At 42.0% G+C, this 15,121-nt stretch overlaps 1 protein-coding gene across 1 annotated transcript in view; it reads right to left on the bottom strand.

Annotated features, from left to right (window-relative positions):
- Positions 1-8,718, bottom strand: part of LOC121889192 (cytochrome P450 26B1) — a 38,240-nt gene extending 29,522 nt beyond the window's left edge. The window contains exon 1 of the mRNA XM_042400955.1: positions 7,451-8,718. Within this exon, the coding sequence (XP_042256889.1) occupies positions 7,451-7,654 (204 nt within the window). The 5' untranslated portion in view covers positions 7,655-8,718. The remainder of the gene's footprint in view (positions 1-7,450) is intronic.
- Between the last annotated feature and the right edge of the window lie 6,403 nt (positions 8,719-15,121).

Raw genomic sequence — 15,121 nt, 5'->3', positions numbered from 1 at the left:
AGAAAAATGAAGAAGGAAGAGGTGAGATTATGGGAAATTTTCGGAAAAGTCGGGTGAGGACAGGTGGCCAAAACGATAACACGAAAACGCAATCAGGGAAGGAAAGAAAAAGCAAGTGAAAGAGAACAAAATGACAAAGAGGAGGAACTGAGCGATCCAGGAGAAAGAGTACAAGTATAGATAAAGGTTGAATATGTGTCTGTAACCATAGCGACATCTGCATCACAACGGTTGAAGAGCGGTAAACTCATCCCGGGTTCGATTTTTGAAAGCGAGATGAGCAGAAAAGATGGAGAGAAGCTTGACGAAAGGTTATAGGGGTGTGAGAAGAAGAGTCCTCGGAGGTTCAAGGGTCCTGCCTTGAATGTTAACACAGTAAAACCGCACACACACACACACACACACATCCTTGTGCCCGCTCAATGAACTATGTATCTCTCACCCAACGAACACACTTGTGCTTGCCAGCGCGCTGCCAATCTCGTAGCATCAAACAGAAGAAAGAAAGAAAGAGAGAAAGAAAAGAGTTAATCAATCAGCATTGTAATATGATCTCTGAGCTCACACACTTCCGTGCACGTGTGCTAAGTTTGTGTGTGTGCACGCTCGCTATACACCTACATATGTGACTTTGTGTGTGTATATTTGTAGTCTTTCCATCCTCTGTGTGTGTGTGTGTGTAAAGAGAGAGAGAGAGAGAGAGAGCCTCAGGACTGTGTAACCGCAGCTATGCAGCACACAGCGGGCTGGACCGCAGTAATGGAACCTCATATAGATGAAGCCACCAGGTCTCACAATCCCCGCTCTGTCTGAGCCGTGTAAAGGCGCAGTCCGCCCCAAAAAACAAAGATCCCACACGCGCTGTAAACCAAGAGAAGCTCCGAAGTACTCGGAGGTCTTCAGCACGATATAAATCCTGATTTTTTTTTAACCCGTGATGAGACGTAGAGAAACAGAGCAGCTCACCATAAACGAGGAGGGGGTTTAGGATAATTTGAAGCTGTCACTGTTGAATCAAACACTTTTTCGCAGTGGTTACATAGAGACGTGATGTTGCCAAAATGTTTGATTCTGAATATTCTCACCCTTTCGTGTAAGATATTAAAAATTCTCGAGGGGGTTTTTTCAGCCTTTCCAAGACGATACCAGTGTTTACACTCACGTCCATGTTTTTCGTTTAACATCTTACTAAGTTTGACACTGTAACGTTTGTGTTTGCAAAGTTGTGAAAGAGAAATAAATGTTAAAGCATGCAAGGACATGTGTTGCACGGTGCCAAATGACTGGTTGAAAAAGTTTAACCAGCTGTGAGTCTGCATGACGTTGCCAACAAACATCGAAACGTTATTAACAACGTGCATCATGGCCATTTGTTCCTTAAGTGATCAGGAATCAAACGCAACTCGTGACTTAATTATTTTGACGTGGAAAGCCGAATACACTAGTTGGTCAGCGTTTAAGTGGTTAGAGAACATTGTTGCTACGTGACTGATGACAAAAATACATGTTGCATTGTTACTTTTTCAAAAAACATGAATTACTTTGTGTGTTTTACATTTAAATACTGTGTGTAGAAAGGAGAAAAGAACAAAAAAACTGTTTAAAAAACCAGAAAAGTAACTTTCTGTGGCTCTTTTTTTAAAAAACGTCAATGTACACGTCACAAACCTTTCAGAAACTTTCCATTTGTGAAGCTTTGAACGCCACATTTGAAGGGACAGAAGAGCGATTAAACGACAAATTCACCCTAAAATACAAATCGTTACCTGAGGTCAATCCTAATATCGAAGTTTGTAAAAGTTCTACCAGAAAGTGCAGAAGACTGTGCAGGTGTGGAAGAAGAAGAAGAAAGAAGACGAAGAAGAAGAAGAAGAGAGTGGAGGGGGGGGTGGGGGGGAGTAAGAGAGAGAGAGCTGTCATCACTGTATGTGATGAGAGAGTGTTTGGTCTGCAGGACTGTTATTACTCTGCCCACCGTCATTTACACTGCAAAACAGACAGAGACAAGATGACAGGCTGGCAGACAGAAGGACGACCTATTAGTGTGTGTGTGTGTGTGTGTGTGTGTGTGTGTGTGTGCGTGTGTGTGTGTGTGTACAGTACGTGAGCTGGTGCCAAAGTTTGTCCAAACTGCTTAAGGTCAAATTTGACTGATTATAATAGCAAGAAATAATCATTGATAACATTCACACCTCCTGCGTAGAAATCTACAGTATGTGTGTGTGTGTGTGTGTTTGTGTGTGTATCGTTCTCAGTCTCCGTCTCATTCACAAACTTCAATCACACACAAACACACTGTACAGTCTGAGTCTCTGTGCCATGTGTTCATTTCCTCTGGTCTGACCCAGATTCAGTCAAGCCTATCTGCGCAGCATGTGAGTGTGTGTGTGTGTGTGTGTATTTTGTGTGTGTATTGTGTATTTATGTGTGTGAGGTATCAGGACCCGACCAGAAGAAACTGTATCCAGAGGACAGTTAGATAGGTTTCCCTCACTGGGAACAGCACCAGCGGACGTCTGACATCGGTTCTGTCAAATGAGAAAACGCAGCGCTGCGGCGATTCTGACGGACAGATAAGTGAACGTGATGAACTTCATTATTGATGATGTTAATAACTCGTTAACTCCTCGTTAACAAAAATTACATCTTAACTATAAAAAAAAAAGACTCAAAACCACATCTTTGCACTTTGGCGACCCCAAGTGGCAGCGTAAGATATGTTTTCAAAAGTTTGTTACATAGAAATAATGTTACATTATTTTAATGTTACGTATGTATTTGACATAAAATTTACATGTTGTTGCTTAGAAACCACTTTGGTCTTTCACTTCTACCTTTTTATTCATACATTTCTCTGAGCGAAGAAGCTTCCGTATCAGTTTTATCTCTCAAATCGGAGGAATCGTAAGCATGTATTATGTTTATTTTGACCTTAAAGGGGACATAACATGCTTTTTCTGGTTTTCCGTTATTTTACTGTTTACATGATGTCAGATATCTCTGTTAAACATGGTCAAACTTCCAAAATATGAGGTTAACATATGTTAAAATGCTGCCTGCAAGTCAAAAACGAGGGCTTCAACCTAGTCTGAACGCTTTGTTTGCAACATTTTTTTCTACTTTGCAGACGAGCTGACGTCAACTCGTTGCGCACGCCCATAAATGGTCGCCTGTTCTTTAGCCTTAGTTGCTAATGTTGTTGCTAAGGTTTTTCCATTTGTCGTTCGCTTTGTCCACTCTCATATTTCTGATCAGATTTCAGCTCAAACATGTTACGGATGGATTTGAGAAGTTGACATTTTGGCTAAAGAACGAGAGCAAGTAGCTACCCAAGCAGAAAGAAGTCAGCTGGAAGCTGGCCAATCAGAACAGAGAGGCCCCATCAGGAGGCGGGCCTTAAAGAGACAAGAGCTAAAACGGCCTGTTTCAGACAGAGGCTGAACTGAGGGTCTGCATAACAGATCACTATAAGATAAATAAATAGTTGAACTGTAAATCATGCAAAGATATTCCAGTAGAGTCCCAAGATTGAAAATAAAAGCCTGGAAATGTGTATATATCACCTTTAATGTTATATATTATTGTCACTGTGTGTCTGAACAACTCCAAACTTTGTGGACCGGAGTCGTTTTTAAAACAAACAAACGAAAAAGTACCTGTAACCTTAACTTTACACAAAAATTAGCTCCCAAAAACAGAGAAAAGAAGATAAAAAACAGTGCAGTTACAATTTTGTGGTTATATTTCTTAAAATTAAACAAAAATAGCACCAACAATTCTCATAGGACACGTCCAAATCGGAGTCTTGATAACATCCATATTTTGTGTTTATATGTGTGTGTACACCTGTATAAAAAGCGTGTATCTGAAGATATATATCTAATGTGTGTTTATCTCTGTAAATACATCAATCTGCACCATGTAGGTACTGTTTCAATGCACGTGTGTGTGTTTCCCTGCTCGGTAGCGCTCCTGCTTGGCACCGTCCCTTCAGAAAACTCCGGCTCCTAATGAGAGCAGACAGGTCTTTGGCAGAGTGACCGTAAAAACTATTTCTAACTGCAGATCGCTTTAAAACGGATCCGTCACAAAAATGTGCCGCTGCCGCCACTGCTCCGTGTGTGTGGAGGTAAAAATATACCGTATGTATATATACACATATTTGGGCCAAAAAGTGTGTTTATGTAGGAAGTCTGGAGGAGACGTTAAGGCAGAAGAGGAGAGGGAGTGAGAGAACAAACGAGAATGTTAGTAAAGAAAAAGAAAATAATGAAACATGTTCAAGATACAAGAAAAAAGTGGGTTTTTTTGAGAGATTTGAAGCACCTGCTGTAGCTTTAGTACATATAAATCTGTTCACACACGTTCTGCAACACAAAAATCCCCTTCTGATACTTTACAAAGATCGTTACCTTTCATTAAATATCAAAAACTCATGAGCAAACAAACCAAGAGGTGACGTTTAGCGTTACCAAAATCACCCATATGCTGATCTGTTTAGCTGATATGGCGCCCCTGTTGGTCAGACCAAGATGCAACAGCACAACTTTCAAGTTTAGGCTACGAAAACACTATTTAAATGTCACCAAGAGTTACTAAAATAGAAGAAACAAACAACGTATCAGATCGGAGGTGAAGCCAGATGCTTTGTAAGACCTTTCGCGGAGGTATAAGAACATCCCGCTACAGTATTACACAGACACAGAGACAACCAATGCTGTTATATTTCTTGGAGAGGACGGTCATCATTTGCTTAACCGCAAAAGGTCGCTTGCAGGAAAATGTAAACATGTGTTGTTTGAAGTGATTTCAACAACCAATACTGTCCTTTTTCTTTGGTGAAGAAAGGTTTCCTTCCATGTACTGAATCTGGAACTAAAACCGCCGTTAACCTTTCATAACGGGGATATTGCTTGTCACAGAAATAGCGTTCGGAGGACTTGCAGTAGCATCTCATCCTGTTATGCTCTTCTGTGTTTGCTGCTTTGCTCTGTGACACCAAATCAAGAACTTCTCATCTCTTTACGAAATGCTGCTTCTTCTGCTCTGACCCTCTTAACCTGACATCTGTCACTTCATTTCTTGAAACTGAATCAAACGCTGTGTGTCTTTTTCCTGATTCGTCTATGAGCTTGTTTGACATGTCGTCTCTACACGAGCCATCAAGCAGCAGACTAGTAGCTGAGACACAAAAACAGCATCTGGGCAAGAAGGTCCCATCAGATCTCCATCTCTGTCTGTCAAACTCTCCTACAGAGCAGGAGATGATCAGTCTGCAGCCTTTATTTCCCCTCCAAACATACAAGAACATTGACTCTTTAACTTTAAAATTAGCTGAAGGCTGATTCAGTCCTGAAAGAAGCTAAAAACTTTCAGATTCTTCCAGGTTTTGCTCTGTTTGTGGGGACATTTGGTCCTCATAAGTATAGACACACACAGCCTTTTATTCCTCCATCTGACTAAACCCCCCCCCCCCCCCCGCCCTCCTCCTCTCACCCCCCCATAAACTTGGCCGCGGTCCTCAGTTGCATTCCGGGAACGCGTCTTGCTCGGTGTCAGATGTAACGGAGAGGAGCACCGCGAGTTCAAGCCCCGCACGCGGCCAACGTGCCTCCGCTCGTCGAGCCCCCGCTTTGCTTCTTTCTCCCCCCCTCTCCTCCGGTTTGCTTCTCTTTTTGAGGTCCCCCCCCCCCCCCCCCCTCTCTCTCTCCCTCTCTGTTGCTTTCTTTGTTTTTTTTCTCCCTCCACCCCCCACCACTTTCCCTCAGCGTGCTCCTGGGAGCCATCAGTTCGCGCTGACAACCGCTGCTTAGCGGGACTCGTGTGCAGTCCGGTGGGGTCACACTAGGAGCCTGAGCTTCCTTCTGTCACTTCACAAAAGTCCCTTTTTTCTCCACATTTCTCTTTCTTTCTGTCTAAACATAAAGGTTAAGCACAGACACAAGCTTTAACTTTACTTTCTTGATTGATTAGGAGCGAATAGAAGATGATTTGTTCAAGTTTGGAAGCAAACATCTACCAATAAATGATCGATATCCCTTCAAAAAGTTACTCTGGATGCAGTCGAGACTGATCGACACATATATGTCACGTGTTTCTGCAACTTTACACAAGTCTGTCAATCAAATTGCGAGACAAGGACTCTTAAGTGAATGATATCTGAAACATGCAGCATGCTGGGAACTTTTTTTGGATGCGTCTCCAGCCAAGATGAGCCCGCAGGGAGCGGAGCTGCAGCGTCTGGATTCACCAGCAAGGAGGAGAGAAAAGAAGAAGAGGAGGAGGAGGAGGAGGAGGAAGAAGAGGAGGAGGAGGAGGAGGAGGAGGAGGAGGAGGGGGGAGAGAAAGAGTCCGAGTTGTGCACTTTACCCTCACCTTAACCCTTTACCCTTTTACCTCAACAACTTCTCTCCTCTTTACGTAAACCTCAGTAACACATCAAGAGCGCCTCGTTTCGCTCATCAAACAGTTTGATTTGAAATGTCAAGGTAATGTACTCGATTCTACAGTATATTTACCGCTATATACACAGACACACCAGCCGACATTAATTGCCACTGTATCAGATATGACCGATAACTTATCAGCCTGACTGCAGCTCGACCCCACCGCGCAGAGAAAGTCGCGCCGCGGTTGGCTGACCTGACGCGCTCCTGTCTGAGATAATAAAACAAAACACACACACACACACACAAAAATGATCTGATCGCCTGATGGAGCCACAGTAAAGAGAGTCGGAGAGAGATTGCAGGGGTTATAAACTAATCAAAAGTGAAGTGAAAGTCTTTGATGACAGTGCCGGCGGCTGCGCGCGGACTGGTGTCCTTCTGTGTGTGCATCACAGACGCGCTGGATGAGGATGAACCGGTTTAAACTAAAGAAAGACACATATTTAACGGAAAATAGAGGTTACACAGGATGAGATGAGACTTAATGATCACATTTAATACTGCGTATGAAGGGATGTTGAGCCAAATTGATTTAAGTTACAAACAGATGAGTGTTTTGTGAGGAGAAAAAAAGGCACAAATGAGCGTTTTTTTCTAGTTGCTTGTATTAGTGGATGTTTGCTTTGTGAGCATCTCAAACGACGTGGATACATATGACAAAATCTGTGAATAAAATGCAATATTGGTGGCGAGACTGGTTTCTTCTAGTTCATATCAAAATGATTTCAGTGTCCCGTTAACAGACTAACTCATTAGTTACTTGCAGACAGAGAAAGAGCGCACACAGTAGTGGAAAAGTGTGAAAGAATGATGAATGAACACAGACTGAAAAAAATGGAAAATAGTTGAAAAGTCTGAGGGAATCGTGTTAAAAAAAACAGATAAGGCTGATTTCATCCTACATGGATAAAGTCCCAGTCTGTCATCGGGACCCGCGCTGACCCAGACTCCGTGTCGCGCTCCAACCAAGCCCCCCTTTCCCGCCCCGAGGACGCGCTTACCTGCAGAAGCCAGTGGCAGGTCTCGCCGATGAAGGGGAAGCCCATGGATCCTTTAGGCATGGGCAGCTTGCAGTTTTTATCCCGCGTGGCCGTCCATCTGAGCTGCCACAGCTGCTGGGAGACGGCGAGGAGCAGCGCCATGGACACCAGGCAGGCGGCCAGGGTGGCCAGCGCCGAGACGAGGTCGAAACTGTCGAACAGCATGATGATGGAGAGCCCGGCGGTCTCTCTGGAGCTCTTGAAGACTTTCAAAAACGGGTGAAAGTTGCGCTGAAGTGTCGCCAAACTTTGTATCAGTGACAAAAATTGGGTAGATTGGATCCCCGGGAGGGTGAATTAGTTGGATTTTAAAGTTTTTTTTTGCGTAAAAGCGCAGCAGTCCTTTACGCACTCCAAAGCCCTCTGGAGGTGACAAGAGGCGGCTGTGTTTTCAGAATGAATGAACTGTGTGGAGTGCGATTTTTCTTTCAGATAGACTGGATTTCTATCTTAAAATAGTCACAAAGTGGCGTGTCTGTGCGTTTTTGTTTTTTTTTTTTAAAAAAGTGCAAATCAAAGTGTCGGCTGAGCAGAGGAGATGCTACAGGTGAGCTGTGCAACCAGGCTCCCCGTATCTTCCGTATCACACCTCAGCTTGTAAAGTGAGAAAAAAAAATCAAAGCATTAAAACCCACTTAGCTTTAATGATTTAAGAATTTGGGACAAGAATCACACAAGACTGGGGACTGTCCTGCTGTTTGAAATCTCATTTTTGGTCTCGTTTGAGGCTCAGTGACTTAAAATTAAGTTTGTTTTTACCAAAAAAAAAAAAAGTCTGAAACTTGAAGGTAACCAAAAATCTCAAGGTGACACGTTTATGTCAAAAGCTGGGACGCGTGGGACACGTGGAAAAAGTGAGCCGAGCCTTGGAACTAACAAGGGCTTTACTTTTTAAAACTTCTCGAGGGATGGAAAGACTTGGTTTTGGGGGAAAAAATGAACGAAAACTCTTCCAGGAATCGCGTCTCTCTCAAATCCAAAAAAGAAAAAAAAAAGAAGATTTTTTTTTTTTTAAAAGATCTCTTTGCAAAAGTTTTAATCTCTGTCTGGAGCAAACTCGAGGAAGATAAAGTAAAGTGTAGACTTTTTAAGATCCGTGCAGAGTGCAGAAACGAAAAGGTGCGCAGGAGATGCTCAGGAGCCACCGTCCTCCTACTGCTTCTCTTACTTTCTGTCGTCCACTCTCTTCTCTGTGTACCTTTCTGTTTCTGAGAGCGCTCCTCTCTCTCTCTCTCTCTCTCTCTCTCTCTCTCTCTCTCTCTCTCTCACTCTCTCTCTCTCTCTCTCTCTCTCTCTCTCTCCCTGCTGGCTGCCTATACAAGTCACCCTCAGTGCGTGTGTGTGTGTGTACGTGTGTGTGGATGCGTGCGTAATGAGTGTGTGTATGTCAAGCCAGAGGCACCAATGAGTGTTTATATAGTGCGGAGGCAACTGGAAGGCGAATAGTCGGCCAAGGGCTCCCGTCGCCCCCCTCCAACCCCACCCCACCTCACTCCAGCGTCGGCTAGAGAGGGAGAGAGAGAGAGAGAGAGAGACTCCCCTCCCCTTCCCTCCTCCTCCTCTCCCCTTCCTCCCTCCATCCCTCCCCTCTGCTCCACCTCTTTCAGCTCCTGGAGGACCCCCCCTTTCCCATCTCCTCCTTCTCCTCATCCCCCTCCCACACACCCACCCTCCTTTTCCCACCACCCTCCTCTTCCTCCTCTCTCCTCTCAAGAGGAGGGGTGGTGTAAAGTGAGCGGCAAGCGGCGCAAGAGGAGAGGAGGCTTGGAGCGTGCTGGAGCTGGCAGACTTCCAGTGAGAGGGAGAGAGCGAGAGAGAGAAACAGGGATTGCAGTTACTTTTATGACTTCTGTCTCCGTGCAGGACGTGCGCACTCTTGAACTAATCACCTGCAGACTAAAACTGCACTGCGCACACACCGGGACCGATATAACCTCATTTTACCGGCTAATGGGAGTATTTAGACTCCAAATCAACAACAAATTTCATCAAAATTATTCTAAAAAAAGCAAGTTACCGCTGTAAGAACTCATCCGGGTTCATTACAAGCTTGGCAAAGCACTAAGACGCGCCGTTACGCACGGAGTTTCATGCGTATTTGTGTTCATACTTGTTCAATATGTTCATGCTTTCTCTCCCGTTTATGTTCCCGCTGCATCATGGGACACGAACCGCTGACCTCGGACCGAAACTGGCCAATAATGACCTCGTGCCTAAATGACTCAAATCTGTTCTGCAGGAGTGAAAATGTTGTCATGACAACTCATGTCCAGAGGTCATTTTCCTTTAGGGATTAAGGTTCTTGCTCAAGGGCACTTCAGCAGAGTTTCATCTCTTTTCTTTCTTTACACATGCAAGAGATTTTAAGACCAGATTGTTTTCTGCTCTGCTCATCTTTAGTTTTGCAACTCCTGCATCTGCATCATGTTCTTCAGAAGTATAACTCACTTGTTGATGTTACCTGCTGAGCAGGTTGAGTCACAGGTTCGATTCCGACTCTTCACACATCATTTTCCTCGCTCTCCTCTGTCTCACTTTTCCACTGAAACTAAAAATGTCAGAAATAACCGACGCAAGTGATTCAGATAACCCCCCTGCCTGATTCTTTAGAAAACCCTCGGATCAATCGGACATCCGGAGCAGATGAAGGTTTCCACAGTAGATGACTGGCTTCAATCAGGTGCTTTCTCTGTAATTAGGGATATTACCGTCTGTTACATAACAGACACAAACACACAAACACAAATATATGCAAGATGTCATCCATACAGTAACGGATGAACACACACAGACTGAGTGTGACTGAAACAAAATCATTCTTCAACGTATCTTTAACCTCCTCTGCTCTTTCTTCCTCTTCTTCTCTCCTCTCTCTTCATCTCACTGTTTCCCTCCTTTCCCCTGTTTCGATCTACATTTCTGTGTCTCTTTTCCAGGTATGCAAAAACTTTCCCTTCTCCTCACTATCTAAAGTGTCCATCCCCCTCCTCTTCATCTCCCTCTCATACCTCATCTCATCTCTCTCCCATCTTCTCTCTCATCTCTCGTTTAATTCCCCTCGTTCACCGCGAGGCCAAAGAAACAATGACTTTCACAGGGATTTCACTGCTTCTTTTTGGGTTCTTGCTCTCTCTCTCATACTGTTTCCCTCTCTTCTCTTCACTTGTTCTCTTGACAGCGGCTCAATGCTGCCGCCTAGCGGAGAGGAATCACATGGCAGCCGGCCAGAAGGAAGACGAGAGGAGGAGGAGGAGGAGGAGGAAAGGAGGAGAGAGATGAAGGTGGATTTATAGGAAAGAGAGAAAAAAAAGTTCTCTTATGTTTGAGTTAATGGCATGCACCATCTATAGAATAAAACAGAGTGCCTTTATTGTCATTGCATGGCAGTACAACAAAACAGTGCAACTTCCTGATAAGAACAAGGATGTAAATAAGTAAAATAGCACCCCTGCATGTACACAATACATATACAGACCTCATATACAGTGAACATTCACACATCTGTTCCTGCATACTTATACCTACATGCACGTGTCCATGCATATGTCTTTATCTTTAGCTTTGTGAAAGTATTAGAAGTTTTTTTTTTTTTTTTTTTGGTGCATATGTTTCACACACACACATCAGACATCAGAGACTTACAGTTTTCTGGACACACGCTGATCTGCTGACATGAGAAAAAAAAAGTTTAAACAGATCTGAGAGGATGAAATGAGTCAATCAATACTTAAAAATCTGCTTACTGGCCACTTTCATAGGCCGTCTTAGTCAGAACTTTGCGGTTGTCTGTGTGTGGGAGGACTTGCTTTCATGTCGGAGACCCACGAAGTTTGTTTTTCTGTCTCATCTGTCACTAATTCTGTCTGCTTTACTTGAGACTTGACACCTTTAAGCACACGTGTGTTTCGCCTGATGATTGAGGTGATACTTAAGACACCCAAAGCTCTGAACTGATAAGAACACATAGGTTAGGTTTTAAAAGGTTTTTTACGTTGGCTTCATCACTCCGTTGAAGCTCGTAGCGTTAATGTGCAGCTCGGAGAGTTCAAACCTTAAAAGATGTGAGCTGAGATTGTCTGGTGAATCTGACGCCACGTGTTAATAGAAGAAAAACTACCTTACTATTGGAGAAGATCAGATCATCTTCACCGGATGGAGTTCCCCAGACTTCACAGAATTGCAAATGTTCAAATTTTAAGGATTTCTAGTTTATTTTTCACCTAAAAGTTGAGATTGAACGTTCATTCTTGACCTTAAAACAGCAGCAGGAAGAACAAAAGGTTAGAGTTTTAATATTTTAATACCACACTACTTTTGTACGTACATTTATTTGCATGCTGAAAGTATATTTTTTAGTATGTGAGGCGGATTAAAAATTCTTTTTATGGCGCTTTTTAATTTTAAGTGCTTTTATGCACGACAGTATGTCCTGTCAAGTCATTAATGAGCTGCATGTATAGTAAAAGTGAAAAAAAAAAAAAAATAATAATATAAAAAATAATTTAAAAAAGCTCTAAAATTCAAAAAATAAATAAATAAATAAATCATACATATATAAAAAGTATAAAACTAATAAAAAAACTACACTTTAAAACAAAATACCTTTTAAAATAAAACAAAAATGTGAATAAAAGATGCAGATAATTTATGTATATACATAAAAGTACAGTGACCCGTGGATTACTGCAGAGAAAACACTGTATGTAATGTATGTAAATCCTCCAGAAAAACAGCCTTAAGCTACAATACAACACATTCAAACACACACACAGAAGAGCCTGTTTTTCACTGACTGTGCAAAAGATTATTTAAATCTCGCAAAAGAAGGTATAGAAACTGTTCAGCCTGGGAAATCTCTGAACTCTGAATTTAAATCCATGTTTATAAAACTCAAAAGGTCAAAAGCTTCTCATGATGCTGCTGTCTTAAGACATCCCCCCCCCCCCCCCCCCCCCCCTCCCTTGTTTTTAAATGCATTTACTTTAACTATCCTCAGCTTTTAGTTCCATTCAGATCATCATATTCACTCAGACACACTCAATAACCTTTTTTTTTATTGTGCCTAGAACCTTTAAAGAAATTTGGGAGCTTTTAAGTTTAAAGCACCATCAGACTGGAATAATTGGCCTAAATCACTCAGATTGACGACTTCTTTCCAGGAGACTTCTTCGCTTGTTTACTTTAAATCTTCTTGTTTTTTTTGATTGTCTCAAGAGGAGATGGAAATGTTAATTCATGCTTTTATATATATCGTCCCTGTTTTTTCACCTGCCTCAGCAAAACCTGGATCATTTACAAGTGGTCCAAATTGTTGCTGCTTGCTAAACCAGGTCCTACAAAAGGTCTCATGTGACTCATGCAGAATCCAATTCAAAGTTCTTGTGGTCACCTGTAGAGCTCTGCATGGTCAGACACCTTCATACATTAGAGATCTACTGCAGGTTTATGGCACCATCAGGTCTCTGGAGGTCTTCTGATCAGGGTTTACTGGTTGCTCCTCAATCTAAAGCTAAAGGAGACTTCGCTTTGGAGGTTGTGGCTCCTAAACTTTGGAACTGTTTTAAGATCCGTGGACGCCTTGAAAAGCAAAACCAAGACCTGGCGAAATAGCCTTCAACTGACCCGGATGTCCGATTGATCCGAGGGGTTTTCTAAAGAATCAGGCGGGACCGGTTGTCTGAATCACTTGAGTCGGTTATTTCTGACATTTTAAGTTTCAGTGGAAAAGTGAGACAGAGGAGACCAAACAAGACCTGTTTAGTCAGACTTCCCTTTGTGTAATTTTTCTAATTCCTGTTTATTCTGCTTTTTATGGTGTTTTATGTGTGTTTGTATGATTTTGCTCCCCTGTGAAGCACTTTGTGACGTCTCTGCTCTTGAAAAGTGCTACATAAATAAAGTTACTCACTTAGTAGACTCAGTACTAAGTGAGTAAGTGAGTTTTTTACAGATGACACTTGTAACAGATGTGGTGGGTGTGGTTTATGATGGTGCAAGAGCCCTGATGTGTTCCTGTTGATGTTACTATGTTGATTGTTTTGTGTTGTTGGGTTGTTTAATCGTTTATCATTATTATTATGATTTTCTTGTTAAATGTTGAATGAATGAAAACTGATTTAGCTGATGAAACTGTGAGAATAGATGACTAAACGACTAAAAATGTGACTGAACAAAAACCTTTTTTTGTATTTTTTTTGTTTTTAGGTTTGTTTGTTTGTTTGCATGTTTATCTGCTGCCTTTACATGTTTATAAATGTTGAAATCATCAATAAAGTGAAGAAAATACATCATCTAAAAAGCCTGATTTGGCCTCATGTTTAACTTTACAGTTCAGCCTGTAAAACCGTTGAATCAGAGCTAAAATAAAGCTGCTGTTGAGGTGAGGTGGCGGGAGTGTCAGCACCATGGATAGCGTCACACAGAAACACTGAAGATACACAGAATCGAGCTATTTCTATCTCTTCTTATGAGGACTAAATAAAGACACGTAGAAGGAGAAGAGAAACTCGACTCAACAAAAACAGATTCTGTGTTTTCTCAGTAACTCCTTCGAAGGTTTTTACCTCTAGTTCACACTGTAGTTTTATTTTAGTGGTTGAACCATATCCTTAGGGTCAGTTTAAGTTCATTGTCATGTGGCATCTTTAGCCAACACTCCACAGACTCACACTAAATCTTACAAAAAACCCACATAAATCAATATATGAGAGGTTTAATACAGATCAGGTTTTGCTTCTTGCCATCATCATCAGTTGTTTGAGCCTCCCAGCCAACACTTGACCACATGCCATCCATGGTTATCTTGTATTTTATGTTTGTTGCAGTTAAGATTGTGCGTTATATCACTAATACCCACGCAGCCATTCTTTACTGTGATTATGGGTACAAAAGTGATGTAATAGGGGCCCGTTGGCAGCACTTAAGAAACCATAATCACTGAGAAAAATGCCCCTGAAATATTTCATGGCTTTTTTAACAACAGCTACCAATCTATGTGCGCTGAATGGAAGATTACTGCAGAGCAGCTTGTTCTCAACCTCCTGAGGAGCAGCTTGTGGCCCCTCCAGGCCTCCTTACTCTTACAGGTCACTAAGTTTATTGGTGTTTTGTGTTCACACAACTTATTATGAGAAAAACCAAGAGGATAAAACTAGCAGGTAACTCATTAATTGGACAGTTTTGGTTTTTTTATCCTGCATCTTCAGCGCTACATGGACCCGCAAGGGAGGAAATCAAGAAGAAGGCATTAGAAGAAGTATTCAAATTACATAAAAGGTTCAATAAATGGTCGAAGTCACACACACACACACATATATTTTACAATACATATCCAAAAGGTTGTCATTTTTATACCAGAATATACCTCAATATATACATATACCTGGCTCTGAACTTACTTTTAAACCACACATTGATCCTGTTTCAATAAAAAGTAAATTTTAATGTTCTGTATCAGTCCAGACATTGTTTTACATTCAATGTTACAGAGAGACCTGTTTCATAACTTATATTACCAACAGTGGACTTTGCTGACATTGTTCATCAAAATGTTTCGTCATGGATAACACCAGTAAATGGTAGAAGTCACACACACACACACACATATATTTTACAATACATATCCAAAATGCT

The sequence above is a fragment of the Thunnus maccoyii genome, chromosome 22, assembly GCF_910596095.1.
Source record: "Thunnus maccoyii chromosome 22, fThuMac1.1, whole genome shotgun sequence".
Lineage (NCBI taxonomy): Eukaryota > Metazoa > Chordata > Actinopteri > Scombriformes > Scombridae > Thunnus > Thunnus maccoyii.
This window is presented reverse-complemented; position numbering and strand designations above follow the sequence as displayed.